This window comes from Schistocerca nitens, chromosome 5, assembly GCF_023898315.1.
Source record: "Schistocerca nitens isolate TAMUIC-IGC-003100 chromosome 5, iqSchNite1.1, whole genome shotgun sequence".
Classification (NCBI taxonomy): Eukaryota; Metazoa; Arthropoda; class Insecta; order Orthoptera; family Acrididae; genus Schistocerca; species Schistocerca nitens.
In genome coordinates, this window is record NC_064618.1 from 656,317,286 (window position 1) to 656,338,203 (window position 20,918).

The window sequence follows — 20,918 nt, forward strand, 5'->3', positions numbered from 1 at the left end:
AAAATTGTAACACAATTATACCACAATAAAACACAACCTGAAAGACACAATATACAGAAAGAAATAACACTAAACTTGCACACAAAGAAAAAGAAGGAAACAAAATACCGGTATGTAACCACAACCTATCTAGGAAACATTTCGAAAAAAATCAACAAATTATTCAACAAAACCAACATCGCATTTGCATTTCAAAACACACACAGCCTCAGACACAAAGGCAGCTCGAAAATTCCCATACACAACAATCCCGGCATTTACAAAATTTTCTTCTAATATGTCACAAATTCTATATAGTGCATACTGGTAGAAACTTCAAAATCAGATATAAAGAGCACACATGAGAAAGTGAAAACAACCCATCCACATTTTTTCAACATTTACAAGCAGAGAAACACTATGTAAAACCCATAAACAAAGCATTAGAAAAACCTCCATATTACGCAAAAGGGAACATTGATGCACATCCTTGAGGAAATAGAGATATATTCACATGCATACAGCAACTCAACAAATTTACTGAACAAACAAACCGACCTAAAGTGCAAAAAGTATACAGAAAGCTTTATTCACATTATAAATCGGGAAAACGGGTAAAATAATAAAATCAGTGACTCTAAACAACACATATCCATAGTAACAGCAATAACAACACGAGCAGTATAAAACAGAGACAGAACACCAATATAAATCATAGACAACATTTATTATGAAAAAATTAAAAATGTAAAATAAAGATGTCAAATAAAACTAAAACTAACTTTAGGTAAAAACATAATTAGAAAGAGACCTATATGAAAAAATAATAATAATAAACAACTGAATTTCACACATCAATTTTTTATTATGGTAACTATGTATACATGTAACATTGCTGACCCAGTGTCATCCAAGCTGCCATAAAAGTAGCATATATGGAAAGCAAGTAACATCCGACGTACATCTCAACTGTACACCTGGGAGTAAGTAATAATTCCATAAAAGACAGGACATGACAGCGATGATGTTACATGTAAGGTGAAACACATAATGACATATTATAAATTATCAGACCATAGTTACAAAACCATTATATTAAGACCATCGCTTATCTATGTATTTACAAAGCACCTTACAATGGCAATTTGCCAAAATGGGCTAATTGCGAATGAGATAAAATATAAACAACTTACATAGCAGTGTAGCTGTCTATTACTGACAAATAATATTGTTATTAAAAGACATATTTTGCACTGCGAGCCCCAAAGAACAAAAGTAACTTACACTACTTAATCGAGAAACTGGAGGTGGAATGTTTGTCAATTTTACACCTCTGCATTTATGGTCGAATTTGAAATAACATTTACTTACCAAATATAATTACCCAACTAATTACTTTTTTGTGTGGAAATAATGTATTTTGGTAATCTGAGGTTAAAAAAGTGTGGTCAAAAGCAGCAGGAAAGCATTCTGTTCAAAGCAAATTATACATTATTTACAAGTATGAATGCAACATCAAGTTCCTTAATAATGAATATCCTAAAGATTCGGATATACTTGTTTCCATAAACTAAACTGCCTGATTATTCTTTGAGTTAATTCTCATAACATGAAAACTTATAAAAAGCTATACCAGCAACCACAAATGGTGAAATAGTAATGACTAAAACCAATCACAATTTTCATTACTCACAGTTTGCAGCCGTTCTTGATGTTTGGATCCACATGACAATTTGGTAACTTTACGGTTTTTGAGCCACATCCTCTCCCACACTTCAACATGACAGACTTCTGTCTCCTACAATATATACTATCATTAAATTACATACATGTATCAAACATCGAACACATAAAAAAATACTGTACAATAGTTTATACAGTTTAGGCAGTCACTAATTGGCCACCAGCAGTGATGTGCCTGTAACAAAGTCAAGAATGTGGAAACGCAAAATCTCATTATCATAGCTTGGAGAGGACACCCCTAAAATCAATGAAACCTATGTTTAGGCTAAATATGAACCCAAATGATGTATTGAAGTCTCTTTTTATACCATCTGAGCAATTATACTAAAATTCTTACAGTATCATTAGACAAACATGATAGTATTATGAAAAGAATAGACTGCTATTCAGCACATAGAGGATGTGTTGAGTCGCAGACAGGCACCACAAAAATACTTTGCATGTGCATGTGTGTGTGTGTGTGTGTGTGTGTGTGTGTGTGTGTGTGTGTGTGTGTGTGTGTGTGTGCTGTATGCCTGTGTGACTGCGTGAGTGTTTAGAAGAAGACCTTTTGGCCGAAAGCAGTTTTTTGTTGTGCCTCTGTGCGACTCAACATAGATTTTCTGTTGCTTGACAGACAAGATAATTATATGAAAATGAATTCATAATCATAAAATAACAAATAAATTATGAGGCCTACTTACAATAAAAGATCAGTAGTTGATCAATAGATATGCATACAATATGAACACGTTTTTGAAACAGTCATGGCCCCTAGTTAACATTCAACATGGCTTTAAACTGATGCACAATATATATTAAGAATCCAGAAACAAGAGGGTACGAAAGAAAATGAGGAAATATTGTATAATTAAGATCACACATGAAATATATATGAAGGATATTGGCCCAAGAGAGGTACACTAAAATAGGGCAGACTCGATTTTGAGAATGGACTGTGACATGTACCGTGATAACAACAAAAGAGAGGGGCATAAATTGTAAACTGGGAAGTAGAGGCCACTGAACACAAAAGAGAGATTAAAAAAAATCGTGCAGACAAACATTCCACTACTGCTGTTACAAATCGCACTGACTACCAGGCCAAAGACCACAGCCAATCATGACTCCTCCACCTATAAACTCTGCCAGAGTAATCCCATCCCAGAAATCCAACAATACCTCAAATCTCTGCTTAAAGTCTTAGGCCTTTCCCAGAATCTCTCCCCTGAATCCATTTTTCTCCTCACCCCCATCACATACTGCACTGTTCCCACCTTCTACATGCTCCCCAAAATGCACAAATCCAACAATCCTGGACACCCATTGTAGCTGGTTATTGTGCCCGCAATGAAAGAATTTCTGCCCTCAATGAACAACACTTCCAACTCATTGCCTGTAATCTAGCGTCCCACATCAAAGGTACTAACCACTTCCTTCACCGACCCTCTACTATCCCCACCCCTTTACCTCTTGGATCCCCATTCGTCACTGTTGACGCCACTCTCCTATAACCCAACATCCTTAAATCCCATGGTCTTAGTGCTTTTGAGCACTACTTTTCTCACCGTCCTTCACCTTCAAACGCACTACCTCATTCTTCACACGCCTTACTAACTTTACCATAATTCACAACTACTACTCCTTTGAAGAGAAGATACGCAAACAAATCCACGGCACAGACATAGCCACCCGCATGGAACCCTCCTAGGCCAACTTGTTTATGGGACAGCTAGAGGAGATCTTTCTATTCTTCTGAAATGCCAAACCCATAATCTGGTTCAGATTTAGTGATGATACCTTCATGATCTGGACTCAGGGCCAAGACACCCTACCCTCATTGCTTCACAACCTCAACACCTTCTCTCCCATCTGCTTCATCTGGTCCTCCTAAACCCAGTGTGGCACCTTCCTGGACGTTGACCACCTCCTCTCTGATGGCTCCACCCACACATTTGTCTGCATTAAACCCTCCAACCACCGGCAGTACCTGCATTTCAACAGCTGTCATCCATTCCACACCAAAAAATCCCTCCCATACTGCCTGTGGACCTGAGGACGGTTTATCTGCAGCGACGAGAACTCCCTTGCACAGTACACTGAGAGTCTCACCAGTGCCTTCATAGACAGGTACTATCCCTTAGACCTTGTCTGCAAATAGATCTTCCATGCCATTTCCCCGAAACCCCCCCCCCCCTCAATCCTCCCACCACACCCAAGGACCAGCTACAAAGATGTGCCCCCTTTGTCACCCAACACGTATCACCAATGCCCTGAAATGGACATCCTACCAAAGACCCTTCCCACCCTCCTAAAGTGATGTTCTGTTGCCTAACTAACCTCCACAGGTTACTATAGTCCATCACTATGTCACTCCCAATACCAACCCCTCGCCACAGGGATCATAATCCTGGGGAAGACCCAGGCGCAAGACCTGCCCAATCCACTCACCCAGACCTTCCTAGTCCCGTCCCATCACAGGCTTATCCTATGCCATCACAGGCCAGGCTACCTGTTGTCATATACCAGCTCTGCTGCAATCATTGCACAGCTTTTTATATTGGTATGACTACCAACCACTGTACAACAGGATGAATGACCAGTGCCTAACTGTGACCAAGAGCACAATGTGCAACATGCGCTTGATTTCAATGGCTGCTTCACTACCTTAGCCATCTGGATCCTCTCCTCAACACCAACTTTTCGAAACTATGCAGATGGAAGTTATCCTCCCAACACATTCTCTCCTCCCGAAATTATCCCGGCCTACTGTCCTGTCACCTCCTCTCTATTCTCATCCCCCCACTCTCTTTCTGTGCAGCCTTCTGCTAACACGCCCACCAGTCTTTCCCCTTCCCCGCTCCCTTTCCCACAGCCTCCCAACACTGCACCTGCTAGCAGTCTTGTCCCTCCACACTCTGCCACACAACACTCTTTTCTGCCCCCACCTGTACTCTGCTATCCCTTCCCATTACCCTTCCCCGACCCCTCCATATTGTTGCTTCTATTCTATGCGACGACTGTATTCCAGTCTGTGCTGCCAGAGATGATGGTCTTGTGTGTATAAGGTATGCTTGCTTGTGTGAACGTATGTGTGTGTGTGTGTGTGTGTGTGTGTGTGTGTGTGTGTGTGTGTGTGTGTGTGTTTTTCCTTTTCTGAAGATGACTTTGGCCAAAAACTAATGTGTGTCTTTTTCTTGTACCTGCCTGCAATTCAAAGTGTCATCTTTACAGTGAGTAGCAATCTATCTTTTCCTTATATTGTTGATATTTCAATTAGGAGCTTCCACTGGTTGAATGTGTATTTTGTTCATAAACTCTGAAGCAGGTTGATGTTCAAGAGCTCAGCGAGGGTTTCAGTATTCTTTATGTACCTGCCAACTGTTCAGTGCCTCTGCCGTATGGTGACCTTTTGCAGCTTCCACTGTTTATGCAATATTGTTATGAACACCACAATTATTAGCATTAAACTACAGCACTCACTATTTATTATTCCACGAGTCCCTCTCCATCCAACAGCTCTCTCTTTGTTGCTGACTGTAACCAGTGTTCTGGAAGTATGATAAAAGACAGAGGACCTCACAATCTCATGCCACAATTTCATTCTCTCTGTACACTTTTCATTGTCCTATGGGATGCTCTTTCTTGCCCACTTCCCCAAATGTACTCGCCCCCTCCCACCAACCTGTTCCCACACACCTCTCATGGCTACAGGAAATGCAAAAATGCAACATATGGTCCTGAAAGGTTGAGATTTCTTGTTTATCTCTATGTGTATATTAAACATAGAATGCTTCCATTCTTTGTGATATGTAAGGCTCTATACTCCTCCCCCTCTGGCCCTTCCTCCTCACCCAAATGCTCTTCTTCCCTTTCCGATTGCCGCTTTGCCCGAACAGACTAACTAAACTTAGCAGCAGTCATAATTTGTACTGTCTTAAACTCTAGCAGAGTTATCAGAAACATAATACTGCAGATGATGCAAACTTACTGAATTTTCTGACAGCTTGCATTCTTCATCAAGATGTTTATCTCTCTTTAAGCAGTCTGTATCTGCAATTTCCAAGTCTAAACGATACAGTTTTCCTTCAACGACCTGAAAAAAAAAAGCGTGGGTCACAACAAAACTTGGAATAACAACAAATGTTTATTTAACATCACAAAAATGCCTATGAGACAATTCTAAAAGATGGTGTAAGTAAATTTAGTCACAACATCCTAATTCAGGTCATAATATGAAAATAATTTCAGCATGAAATTTTACATCAAAACATGTATATTAAAAACATGCTGTTACTAAATTATTTCCCAGGGAGTTATCATCACCTACGTCTCACGAAAGACGGAAAAAAAAAAAAATTACTGAACACCTAACTTTTGCAGTAAGTGTTTACAAAGCAACAATTTTTTTTCCCTAGATTAATCTACATCCAAACCTATATTCTACAACCACCTATCATTATATGATGACAGGTACTTTTAGTACCACTATAATGTACTATCTTCCCTACTCCAACCATGAATGAAATTTACTTTTATAAGATATGACAAACATTATAATATCCGTAATTGATATAAGCAGCACCAGGATTTTGAAGTCCACTGCTGAACAAAGGCATTCTCTGGACATTCTGTACATTATGCTGTTCAGCCATATGCACCCATATTGTTCCTTCATGTTTTCTAAGATCATCTACTCACCACTTAGTAAGTCATGTTGGTCTTTTCTTGTCGTTTGGAATTCTGTAAGGAACTTACTTTGCCAATCTACATCCATTCACTCCATTTCGTTTCCATTATATCCATAATAAAGTTTTCCATTCTGGGATGTTCTCTGATCCATTTACTGCTTTTCTTCTCTTTCCTAGCATCTCTCTGCTGCTTACTGAGCAACCACCATTTGAACGGCTTTTGCATTAAAAGCCAAGGTTGTCATTTCCAGAAGTAAAAACTAGTAATGCACACAGATTGGGAACTTTTCTTTCTTTTCTCACATACCAAAAAATTAGTTTTGAAGGCTTTTTTACCAAAAGCCATTTTTACTCTTCCATTTATTTCTTCTGCTGTCCACTGAGTTGTATTCAACTGCCTCAGACACAACAGTACAACTGGTTCTGTGGCTTTATTCATAATTTTTACTAATTTCTTGTCATTGTGTTCATTCTGCAGTGTCTGTTTTTCAGGCCTGCTTTGAAACTTTTTCTATTCCGATGAGGCATTCACTGTTGAAAGTTTATCTTCTCTAGAAATAACAGTACAATGGCATCAGCAAAATGAAGGTTTTCACTCATGTTGCATTTACAAACATTTCTTCTTCATTTTCCCAGTTTAAGGATCTGAAAACTTCCTCTTGTTAGTGCAGAGAATTTATGTCCAGCTTCATCCATCATCACATTTTGGAAATGTTTTCCATCTTTAGTATCCTCATGCTACACATTGTTACTCAATGTATTTTTTAGAAAGCCAAAACTATTTTGTTCACCACACACTGCTTAATCTATTGGAAGATGCTGAACTTGCCTCCTACTTGAATCGTAATAAGTGTTTCACTAGAGATAGAAAGTGACTTCATTCAGAACTTCTCTTTCAAGAAAAGCATCAACAAAAATTAAGTAAACTGGAGTTTTTACTAAATAAATAACACAGCTGCACTTTTGAACATACACTTGCACATCAATGAAGTGATGATGGAATATATAATTATTATTGCAGTTTTTGATAAATAGATATAATGAAACAACAGTTTTTACAAAATCTTCCTAACTTTGAAACTATAATACGTGGTATATGGAATTGTGATTGTTTTAACTCTCTGGTCGCTAAACACAAAAGCATAGTTAGTTAAAAATTATGTCTTTGATATTGTTTATAGTTATAAGTTATTAACTTGAGGAGAATTTGTAACTTGACTGACAAGAAATATATTATCGTGATGATGATGATCATCATCATCATCTCCATCATCACTTTCTGGCTTCATGTGCAGAAATTACCTGCGATTTTGCACCTAAGATCTTGACAATCTTTTTCTTCATAGCAGAGTTTGACGCTCTGTCAATTGCTTTCAGTGCAAAAGAAGCAACATCTTTGATGGCTGTGTCACCCACATCTGCTTTAACTGAACCACCATGGATCAGTGGGTTCGGCATATCCATCTGCATAGTTGCCTGCATAACAGATGACAATCTGTAATACACCTATTCTGTATTATGGAAGCTAACAGTTAATATTCATTCATTTTATTTACAGTGATGTGATAAAATAAATGTTTAAAATACAACTCAAAAAGTGTGCTTAAGATAAGAACTGGATTACTTTTGCATGTTATATCATGGCAATTATCATCAACTACCGGAAGACTTCTTAGAATATTATTGTTCTCTGAAAGCCATATGATGTATGGTGGAGGGTGCAGAGAGCACCAGTACCACCCCCACCCAGACGTTTTCCATTCACTAATGGTATCCAAGAAGAAAAACTGTTGGTAGCCTATTGCATAAGCTCAAATTTCTCTAATTTTAACATTGAGGTTATTACAAGAGATTCATGTTGGAGGAAATAGGAAATTTCTCGGTTTTATTTGGGATGTGGACAGCTGGAATTCCGAGAGTAAGACTCTCCACAATGAACGTCTCTCTTAACGTCCCCCAATGCTGTTTATTGAGAATTCCTGTGACACACACACACACACACACACACACACACACACACACACACACACTGACTGACAAAACCCAAGAAGAATCAAGTAGCTACCGTTTTTAACCTGTTTTATTTCTTCCATTAATCCTACACCGAAATGGTTCCAGGGTGATGAACAGTACCCAAGAACTGGTCGAACATGGGTCTTGCAAGCGTTCAAAGCAAGTGTGAATCACAGTTCACAAGGAAACCTCCAATAAATTTGGTGCTGATACCTGCCTTCCCCATCAGTAAATTTGTGGGATTGTTCCACGTTAAACTGGCCAGACAGAAACTATTAGACTCTTGTAGGTGTTACTGATTGTAGCAACTTATCACCAGAATGAAATTTTCACTCTACAGCAGAGTGTGCGCTGATATGAAACTTCCTGCCTGGTCCGGCACACAGTTTCAATCTGCCAGGAAGTTTCTTAACTTATCACCAGTTCCATAGTCAAACAATATCGAATCTTATGACAAAGTAGGTTATTGCAGTGACAGTCTTAAATAAATCAAACAATGGAAAATCCAGGATGGAATGTAACAATATTATGAGAAGGAAAGTTGCTACTCACCATACAGTGGAGATGCTGAGTCGCAGCATCTCCGCTATATTGGGAGTGTTAAATAAATGTTTCACATACTTCTTGCAACAGAGAAGTAACAGCACTCAAGATCACTACCAATGTTCTGCAGTCATATACATCCAGATAATCTCCGGTATCTTAGGGAAGTTCCTGACTTTGTGACATTTCCATGATATAATTCAGCCAACTAAATAAAGTACCGTATTTACTCGAATCTAAGCCGCACTTTTTTTCCGGTTTTTGTAATCCAAAAAGCCGCCTGCGGCTTAGAATCGAGCGCAAAGTAAGCGGAACTTATGAAATATGTTGGTAGGTGCCGCCACAACTAACTTCTGCCGTTCAATATATGTAGCGCTACACATGCATGCTTTGCAGGCACAAAGATAAATACTGGCGCCAAGACCTCTGCGTCAGTAAATAAATTTAAAAAAAAAGGTGGAAGACGAGCTTTTTTCTCCGCCCCGAATTTCGACCACTGCATTTTCATACATTATCCAACGAAGTAAATAAAAATTCCGTATTGTTCATCTTCGAATGTAGCAGCTTTTCAATGTACTACGAAAATCCGACTGGCAGGACTGTTTGCGATGTTTGTTTAATATGGCCAATTCTACGCTCTGAATTTTTTCCTACCTGTAAGAAGAGATGGTTGCTAAAGGGAACTTTTATGAATTGTGAATCACATGCAGTATTCTCTTCAGCGTAAGAATAATATGAATATAAACCTTTTGCCATGTATTCTTTCACGTTTGCTGCTATCTCATTTAAATCCTGCCTGCCTAATAAACTACGAAACTAGAGTGAGACAAGAGCAAACGCGGGAGTTTACACATATCATGTCATGTTTATATTCGTATTATTCTTATGCCTAATAGTGATACAGACAGAAATGAAGCACGGCAAGTGGCTAGATTTTTAAATCTAAGATGACTCTAATTTCTGTGCAAAAAATAATGTACTAAAGAGGCGCCTGAAAAGATTTTCAAACGGAGAAAAATTTTCGCTAAACTCTCGTTCAGAACATCTTCTATCATACGCAGTTTATTATTTGGTTCTTGTTGATCATTATCAAAGAAAGCAGCAGTGTAAATAACAACAAATAGCAGTCTCTTGACATTGTTTCGCAACTGAGACAATTCCTCCCTTTTTTTTAATTGTAAGCGGCGGTAGCACGCACAAAAGCAAACCATGCCGCGAGCGGCGACAGGTCGTAAACACTCATCATCAGAATGCGACAAACAATGCATGACACAGTACAGTAATGCATTTTCAAATAGAGTGACGTAAACACCTATAACAAAGAGAACGGCACTTATCAGATCAAAGAAAAATAAGCAATCAATTCAAACCAGACGAAGAACGTGAAAAACGAAGGGTACCCGTATAAATACGGACGGAGCGCCTGACGCATAGCAATGGCTACCTGGTAAAGCTTAACTGCTAAGCTTACGGCTCGAACCAAACTACTGTAGCTGTATCGTCATTCATTTGACCTAAATTGTGTCTCATATTACAATGGACCAACTTTGTTTCGATTTGGAGGTGCGGCCTAAAACTTTTCTCTCCCCTTGTATTTCGAGTCTCAAATTTCAGGTGTGGCTTAGATTCGGGAAATTTTTTTTTCCTTTATTTCGAGTCTCATTTTTCAGGTGCGGCTTAGATTCGAGTGCGGCTTTGATTCGAGTAAATACGGTACCTAAGGACCTATTAAAACCTCCTAAAATGGTGACAGAGAAAATCATCAAAAGCTTGATATCAAATAAAAATATGATGTGGCATGAATCTTGTGCAGCATTTATTTAATATCAAATCTTTTCATGTATTTACACACATAATAAGTATTATAGTTTCATAATAAACAGAGGGACAAACATACATTTGAACCAATGTGAGGATATCTCAGGTTTTCTCAACATGACTGATTAACGGCCAATATAGACTATTTAGTAAGCGCAAAGATGTTGTCAAGAGCATTTATTGTTAATGCACTGGTAATAAAATTTTAATTCTGAATAAAAAATTAATTAGAAAAATATCTACTTGACAAGCAGAACACATCAACAGACACAAATAAATGATGAAATGTTCACTCGCTACTTGAATCAGTTGACTCTTCATCTGAAAAATGCAATGATTAAGGACTGGAGGTAGCATGTAAATCTCATTCAGGATGGGGTAAAAAATGTGCTACCAGAGTGTTCTAATGATGACTGAATTTTGAGATATGATATGAATATATATTTGTATGTAACTCATCCATTTATTTAAGGATGAAGACATAAGCAAAGAATGGAAAATCCAGGATGGAATGTAACAATATTATGAAAAGGATAGTTGCTACTCACCATATAGTGGAGAAGCTGAGTCGGAGATAGGCACAACAAAAAGACTGTCACAAAATAAGCTTTCAGCCAACAAGGCTTTTGTCAAAAATAGACAACACATATACATACACATATGCAACTGTCACAAACATGATGCGCGAGTGTATATATATGTCTCGTCTATTTTTGACAAAAGCCTTGTTGGCCGAAAGCTTATTTTGTGACAGTCTTTTTGTTGTGCCTCTCTGCAACTCAGCATTTCCAATATATGGTGAGCAGCAACTGTGCTCTTGTGGTCTTCAGTCCAGAGACTGGTTTGATGCAGCTCTCCATGCTACTCTATCCTGTGCAAGCCTCTTCATCTCTGAATAACTACTGCAAACTACATCCTTCTGAATCTGCTTAGTGCATACATCTCTTGGTCTCCCTCTAGAATTTGTACCCTCCACACTTCCCTCCTATACTAAATTGGTGACGCCTCAGAAAGTGTCCTACCAACGATCCCTTCTTCTATTCAAGTTGTGCCACAAATTCATCTTCTCCCAATTCTATTCAGTACCTCCTAATTAGTTACACGATCTACCCATCTAATCTTTAGCATTCTTCTGTAACACCACATTTCAAAAGCTTCTAAGGTCATCTCAATTAAGCGAGTTGCACTAACTGTACAACACATTTCTGTTTTCACATCACGCAGAGGCTTTGATATAATTGATTGATTTTCAAGGACTTTTTTCTTTAATTCTTTTTATCATCTTTGGATCAACCTCTTCATCATGCACAGACTGCAACAGTGAGTTGTTGCACTGGCATCATTCAGCAGTATCCAAACTGGCTAGTCGGTGCACTACCATTACTTTGTAATGCTCCAGTTTGAGTCTGGGCACAGCTCTATGAGCAGATTCTGCCAACATATCAGTTTGTAGAGCTAAGTGGCACACTGGTTTTCTTGAACTTCTTTCCAAGTCTGTTCTTTACTCCTCTAATTTACTGTCTGTTAAAATGGCGAAAGGTGTAATATACAATATGTACAAGAGCCAAGAGGGAATAATAAGAATGTTTGACCAAGAACGAACTCGGATTAAAAAGGATGTACGACAGTAATGTAAACTTTCGTCCCTACTGTTCAATCTGTACACTGAAGAAGCAGTGATGGAAATAATCGAAAGGTTCCGGAGTGGAATTAAAATTCAAGGTGAAAGGACATCAACGATATGGTTCACTGATGACATTGTTATCCTGAATGAAAATGATGAAGAGTTACAAGATCTGCTGAATGGAATGATCAGTCTAATGAGTACAGAATACAGATTGAGAGTAAAGGCGAAAGTAATGAAAAGTAGCAGAAATGAGAACAGCGAGAAACTTAACATCAGGATTGATGGTCACAAAGTATATGAAGTTATGGAATTCTGCTACCTAGGCAGCAAAACAACCAATGACGGACAGAGCAAGGAGGATATCAAAAGCACACAAGCACTGGCTCAGATAAGTCTATTAGTATCAAACATAGGCCTCAATTTGAGGGAGAAATTTCTGAGACTGTACATTTGGAGCACAGGATTGTATGTTAGTGAAACATGGACGGTGGCAAAATCTGAACAGAACTGAAGCATTTGAGGTGTTAGGCTACAGACGAATGTTGAGAATTAGGTGAACTGATAAAGTGAGCAAAGGATTATATGGAAAACACTGACAATGAGAAGGGACAGGATGACAGGACATCTCTTAAGACATCAGTGAACGAATTCCATGGTACTAGAGGGAGCTGTAGAGGGCAAAAACTGTAGAGAAAGACAGAGACTGGTATACATTCAGCAAGTAACTGAGGAGGTAGGTTACAAGTGCTACTCTGAGATGAAGAGGTTGACACAAGAGAGGAACTGGTGGCAGGCCACATCAAACTGGTCAGAAGACTGATGACTAGACACCTTTTTCCAAAGCTGTTTCACAGAGGAAGACCGCACTGCAGTTCCTTCTCTAAATCCTCGCACGAATGAAAAAATGGCTGACATAGAAATAAGTATCCAAGGAATAGAAAAGCAACCAAAATCACTCAACAGAGGAAAGTCCACTGGACCTGACGGGATACCAGTTCGATTCTACAAAGAGTATGCGAAACAACTTGCCCCCCTTCTAACAGCCGTGTACCCCAAGTCTCTAGAGGGGCGGAAGGTTCCAAATGATTGGAAAAGAGCACAGGTAGTCCCAGTCTTCAAGAAGGGTCGTCGAGCAGATGCGCAAAACTATAGACCTATGTCTCTGACGTCGATCTGTTGTAGAATTTTAGAACATGTTTTTTGCTCGCGTATCATGTCGTTTTTGGAAACCCAGAATCTACTCTGTAGGAATCAACATGGATTCCGGAAACAGCGATCGTGTGAGACCCAACTCGCTTTATTTGTTCATGAGACCCAGAAAATATTAGATACAGGCTCCCAGGTAGATGCTATTTTCCTTGACTTCCGGAAGGCTTTTGATACAGTTCCGCACTGTCGCCTGATAAACAAAGTAAGAGCCTATCGAATATCGGACCAGCTGTGTGGCTGGATTGAAGAATTTTTAGCAAACAGAACACAGCATGTTGTTATCAATGGAGAGACGTCTACAGACGTTAAAGTAACCTCTGGCATGCCACAGGGGAGTGTTATGGGACCATTACTTTTCACAATATATATAAATGACCTAGTAGATAGTGTCGGAAGTTCCATGCGGCTTTTCGCGGATGATGCTGTAGTACACAGAGAAGTTGCAGCATTAGAAAATTGCAGCGAAATGTAGGAAGATCTGCAGCGGATAAGCACTTGGTGCACGGAGTGGCAACTGACCCTTAACATAGACAAATGTAATGTATTGCGAATACATAGAAAGAAGGATCCTTTATTGTATGATTATATGATAGCGGAACAAACACTGGTAGCAGTTACTTCTGTAAAATATCTGGGAGTATGCATACAGAACGATTTGAAGTGGAATGATCATATAAAATTAATTGTTGGTAAGGCGGTTACCGGGTTGAGATTCATTGGGAGAGTCCTTAGAAACTGTAGTCCATCATCAAAGGAGGTGGCTTACAAAACACTCATTCGACCTATACTTGAGTATTGCTCATCAGTGTGGGATCCATACCAGGTCACGTTGACAGAGGAGATAGAGAAGATCCAGAGAAGAGCAGTGCGTTTTGTCACAGGGTTATCTGGTAAGCATGATAGCGTTACGGAGATGTTTAGCAAACTCAAGTGGCAGACTCTGCAAGAGAGGCGCTCTGCATCGCGGTGTAGCTTGCTGTCCAGGTTTTGAGAGCGTGCATTTCTGGATGAGGCATAGAATATATTACTTCCCCCTACTTATACCTCCAGAGGCGATCATGGATGTAAAATTAGAGAGATTCGAGCACGCACAGAGATTTTCTGACAGTCGTTCTTCCCGCGAACCATACGCGACTGGAACAGGTAAGGGAGGTAATGACAGTGGCACATAAAGTGCCCTTCGCCACACACCGTTGGGTGGCTTGCGGAGTATAAATGTAGATGTAGACGTAGGCTCAAAAAAAGCTATGTCAGCTGCCACAATGTAGAGCACTCCCAGTCTGCCAATGGGAATACTGGTTTCTGTGCAAAGGCAAGTAGTATAATGCTTGTATTGTATTTGAAACAGACTGTACACACAAACCAAAATGATTACAGTCTTTTGGATATTAGTCACAAAACGGTTGTACAAACAAGTAAGGATAAATTCATTTATCTCGAATAGTAACAAAATATTAATCATGACTATAAAACACACATTAACATTTCCTTTAAGACAGTTATGTTACTTTTTCACAACTGCATGCATCAAATTTGACAATGACATTGAAATTATGATTATGGGCACACAATTACCACAACCACAATGCAACTGCATTCCAACAATTTCTTTTAAAACATTATTTGCAATAAATGTAATAAATGTACGCTTATTGAGTTAACTATTGCCAACTTAGTTCTCAAATTTCTGGTCGAAATCGTGAAGCGTTGCACTTTGTTGTGAAAACATTATGGTAAAAATGTATTCATAAAACTACATAATATTTACTCTTACGATCTGTCTTAAAAATAATTATGCATTTCAGTGTTAACTTTGAGGGTTTGTTGTACAGGAAGACACACAATAGTGACACGACATTTACAAAATCATTAACACATATTCAGAAATTGGATTCATTTTACTGGCAAGAACTCTATAATACTGGGTGGATTTCCTAGAACAAGTTCCCAAAATAGCATAAAACACACAGATACTATTTAAAAATGAAATTAATTAAACTGTTATCTAGGTTCATTGTGTCCTTACAGAAATAAAGAATATCTAGAAGCCAGACATTAAATCCTCCAAAATAAGAAATAAAAACAGAGGAAGTTAACCCCTAAACCACTTGTAAGTAATTACTTATTACATGTATTATGTTTCTACCATTTCTTCCGTTTTATTTCTGTTTCAGGTACCTGCAGGAATCCTGAAGGAAATAGAAAAAGAAATGTGCAATGAGAATTGAAGAGTTACATTAAAATAGGGTTTAAGAAAAGTGCTCATGTTTTGATATTGTGTATTCACACTTAGGCATTTAAATATTAGTGCTTTTGTTAAGACAAACAACAAATCTCTGGTCCCTGTTATTTACCGTTTCAGTCATGTTTGATGTATTTTGGAGCTGGACAAGTTTGTGATTTTCAGCTTATATTTGCTTCAATTTCCCACATTGTTTATTCCTTCCCTTGCACTCATACAAAGGCAGAAGTAAGGTGAAGGACTGGAGCAGGTGTGAGCTGAAGGAGATGTAGAATGCTATAAAACGTAATTTGGCTCCAAAACATGCAGAATGTAACAGAGAAGATAGGCAATAATAAAGGAGGACCTTTTAACCTCAAGTAAACTCACCTAAATGTCACAATCATGGTAACCACTTGCAGAAATGTTGGCTAATAATAGTGATTTTATATATGATAAATCTGTTTTTATTAGCGTTTCTTATTTTATAGCTTACATGTCTTGCTGTTTTTATATATTTTATTTTTGCCTGTATGACTAGCTGCTTCTTTATGATGAGCTTCTCTTTGTACAACAGTTTCATTTAATTGTTAAATTTTCTTTATTGATGTATTTTTTGTTTGGATATGTGTAATCTTTAGGTGTTAATATTGTTGTATAATATGATCCAAGGACAAATAAAAGTACTACTGTTCCACTAACAAGGGAAATCACCAACTTGACCTCGTATTTTGAGGAGGAAAAAGTACATGCACCATGTCAGCCTCAGCAATCAAACCCACAAAAAAATTCAGGTGGTAATTATAATAGGAGGCAGTACAACCTCCTGAACATAAAACTTTTAAACATGGGCACACAATAGTTCTCAGTCACTATGCTCTGCGGCAGCCACTTAATGCCCGAGTGTGAAGGGCTGTACAGAAGAGTGAGTGAGAGGTTTAAGACATACTGTTTTGAGATTGGTAACAGGCTTTGTTCACTGTGAAACTTCCTGGCAGATTAAAACTGTGTGCCCGACCGAGACACGAACTCGGGACCTTTGCCTTTCGCGGGCAAGTGCTCTACCAACTGAGCTACCGAAGCACGACTCACGCCCGGTACTCACAGCTTTACTTCTGCCAGTACCTCGTCTCCGAGTGTATGATTTCTAACCTACAGGTGGTTCCAGAGATCTCTTTGCTTTAAACACTTTCCTATTGTGATTCACAAATACCATGTAAATGAATATGTTATTTAAGAAGTAGCATAGCATTATTCAATTATTAATGCTACTACTGTGCATAATTTTCTTTGGATTTTAAAGCTGGCATTACAGTGAAGTACATTTGCAGGAGATGCACCATTCTTCAATGTGACTGGTGTGGTTAAATTATAAACTGAAAATCATTAACTTAATTTACAATAATTCTTCAGTTGATTAGCTTTATTCATTTTGATTTTGCGACGTACATGCAGCTGCAAAATATCAGCATGAGAATATTTTTAAAAAAATGTTGAACACATACTTTCATGAGCTTGACATATTACATGCTCATATTACTTACTATTTTTTGGTTACAAGGGAACCTCCCCATTGACCCCCCCCCCCCCCCCCCCCCCCCCAGATTGGCAGACTGGGTAGGCCGTGAAAAACTGAACACTGATCAATCAAGAAAACGAGAAGAATTTGTGTGGAACTATGAAAAAATAAGCAAAATATACAAACTGAGTAGTCCATGCGCAAGATACGCAATTCAAGAACAATGTGAGTGCAGGAGCGCCGTGGTCCCGTGGTTAGCGTGAGCAGCTGCGGAATGGGAGGTCCTTGGTTCAAGTCTTCCTCGAGTGAAAAGTTTACATTCTTTATTTTCGCAAAGTTATGATCTGTCCGTTCGTTCATTGACGTCTCTGTTCACTGTAATAAGTTTAGTGTCTGTGTTTTGCAACCGCACCGCAAAACCGTGTGATTAGTAGACGAAAGGACGTGCTTCTCCAATGGGAACCGAAAAAAATTTGATTGCAAGGTCATAGATCAACCGATTCTTCCAAAGGAAAACATATCTGATATATTCTATACGACACTGGTGGCGGCATGTGCGTCACATGATAGGAATATGTTGTCGACCCACCTAATTTGTACACTTGGGGAATGGGTAAAAAGATTCTCCTACCTTGCCCGATTTAGATTTTCTTGTGCATGTGATAATCATTCCCAAAAAGTGATGAAAACATAAGAATTTGTCACATAAACTGAAAATAAAAAATTAAACTTTTCAGTCGAGGGAAGTCTTGAACCACGGACCTCTCGTTCCGCAGCTGCTCATGCTAACCACGGAACCACGGTGCTCCTGAGCTTACACTGTCCTTGATATTGCCTATCTTTCGCATGGACTACTCAGTTTCTATAATTTGCTTATTTTTTCATAGTTCAACACAACTTCTTCCCGTTTTTTCGATTGATCTGTGTTCAGTTTTTCAAGGCCTATCCACAGTGCCAACTTATAACTAAATATGAGGGGGGTGCGATGGGGAGGTTCCCTTGTTAGAATAATGTGTTCTCAAGTGAAATTTCAAAGCATGTTGGGCAGATGTGCCTACTTCCCTTCCCCCACCTTCAACATCCTGCAAATTGGAGAGCCCTAGTCATCACTTCGCTGTACAGTACTTCATGCTTGGGACAAGGTGGCTGCAGTGGGGCAGAGTGAGTGACAAACAGCCAGTGCACACAAAAGTTTACAAACTGTACTTTCAGAAGGTCATAACTGCATACTATCAGAACTATGGCCCAAATTTCCAGACAGAATTGACAGCTGGGGCTGATAACTCACAAGTATACTTTTTCCTCCTTAAAATATGAGAACAAGTTGGTGACGTTTCCTTGTAAGTACTATTGCTTAATAAAGCTGAAAGCCAAAACAATATGTTACTTGTCAAAACCTTTTCTATTGTGTACGTCAATTTGTCATAGGATTTCACATTACCATCATACAAGGTGTTCGGAAATTCCTGTTACAAAATTATAGGAATTGCAGTGGAAAGTGAGTACATAATATTTTGAGTAGTAACTCTTGTCTGGAAACATCATCCAATGATGTACAGAGCGTCAAAGTTACAGGCATCGGTACCTGTAAATGTTTGTATATACAGGGTGATTCTGTGATGATGATACAAATTATCAAGATGATTGAGATGGATGCAGGTATCAATGTGAGAGAAGGGTCCCTGGTTCGTAAACAAATGAGCCAAAAAATACAACTGTAAACCATTCTGATACCTCTGATAGTGGAATACATGTACTGGTACTGTTTCTGCTAAGAATGTAGGGTATGGAAATTTCAGACGTGGTATTATGGACCAAAACAAGAAAAAATGTCTGGCAAACATGGGCTCTAAAATACATATCTGAGGAGTTATGAGCATCTGTTCTTCTTTGCTAGTGTGCAACACTGTACAAGTGCTCACAGCTCTTAAGGTATGCATTTTAAATACCAAGTCTATTAGAAATTTTTTCTTGTTTCAGTCCACACTACTACCTCTGAAAGTTTCCTGCCGTAATCTTAGCAACAACAGTACTGGTGCATGTATTCCACTGTCAGAGGTATGAGAATGGTTTCCACTTATAACTTTTGACTCATTCATTTCCGATACAGGGACCCATACCTCAAATTGATACATTTATCACTCAGTAGCACCTCTAGATGACATTTCCGGACATGGGTTCCTAGTACCCCTCTACAAATCCTAGAAATTTATAACAGGAATTTCCGAACATGTTGTGTACAGGACACCACTGCAATCAGAAAACAGTAAGTAACACATCACCTGCAACTTTCTTACTGTGTGACAAGAATAGAAAAGAAAGAGAAAATATAGTTAGCAACACAATGTTTTATGGCAGAAAATGCAAATACATATCTTGCTTCTTTTTGTGTTTATGTCAGCAGTTCGACACTGCACAATATTGCTATATTGATAATTTAGCTTTTTAATAAATGATATAGTATAAAAAAATGTGACTGTACTCACTCTCTTCTTGCGAGTCTGTGGTTTTGGTGAACACTGGGAGGAGGTCAGCTCGCGATGGTTTGCCCAGGCCTGGACTAGCACTTTCACTCTGCAGATGTGGTTCACCTGAACCAAGAGAGAAGCCTCAAATTTCCACAATCATCAAATGTATCATATTCCACATATAAAATGGTGAATGAGCCAAGTTTATAATTAGCAGGTGGAACACTGCAGGCAGACTAGTGTTCATCTCGCACTGTTAATTAGGAGGAAACATCTCTGTTCTTCTTACATCACTCAATTGCTGTTTTTATCATTTATGTAACCTTACTGTTTTCAGAAACCGCAATCACTTGTTTGTATATTCGGAAAATTAGAAATCTGTTAATTATGAAAGTTGGAGTTACACAGACTTTACATACATGACTCCAAATATTCTATTATATCATACAAGGGGCTAATAAGGTTTCTTTATTTTGTTTTTGAATATCTGGGCAGTTCCAATTTCCTGACTAACGTCTACCAGATAGCTATAGTCTACCGCACTAGAATAAAAAATACCTTTCTGAACCATAATCATGAATGCATAGTCTAAATGTAAATTATTTTTGCGTCTAGTGTTGTGTTAGTGATTTATTCATTCATCCATCCTTCTTATAAACCACAAATGCCATTAGGCTGAAAATGCATTTGCACTGCACGTAAATGTAACAATCCGAAGATCTCTGAAGAGACGTATGTGTGTGTGTGTGTGTGTGTGTGTGTGTGTGTGCGCACTCAACGGCACAGTTATCAGCACCCCACTCTAACTCACATGCCCTAAAAACAACAGAGAAATAGTAAAAGTAGCTATAGATGATATTAAAACAAAAGTAAAACAATAAAGAAGCTAAAAGAAAGGCACAGGGAAATGAAACTGGATGACCACTTGCAAAAAACATCGGTAAGCCACTCATCCTGTTAACACATTAAAACCATCTCCCTAAAATCCTGGGGAATATATTGGACAATTCACAAGATTTTAAAATTCGAACGACATTCGTTTGAATGTTACTTAAGACAGATGGCAGATCTGTTGGTAAATCCACCACAACCCACTGGTCACAAAATA

The 20,918-nt window shown here is 38.5% G+C and overlaps 1 protein-coding gene across 3 annotated transcripts in view; it reads right to left on the reverse strand.

Annotated features, from left to right (window-relative positions):
- Positions 1–20,918, reverse strand: part of LOC126259422 (uncharacterized) — a 238,473-nt gene that overhangs the window by 73,962 nt on the left and 143,593 nt on the right. For all 3 annotated transcript variants that reach the window (XM_049956207.1, XM_049956206.1, XM_049956205.1), the window contains exons 16-19: positions 19,829–19,933; positions 7,695–7,868; positions 5,693–5,797; positions 1,673–1,777 (exon numbers count right to left, since the gene is read on the reverse strand). In XM_049956207.1, coding sequence (XP_049812164.1) covers positions 1,673–1,777; positions 5,693–5,797; positions 7,695–7,868; positions 19,829–19,933 — 489 coding nt within the window. The remainder of the gene's footprint in view (positions 1–1,672; positions 1,778–5,692; positions 5,798–7,694; positions 7,869–19,828; positions 19,934–20,918) is intronic.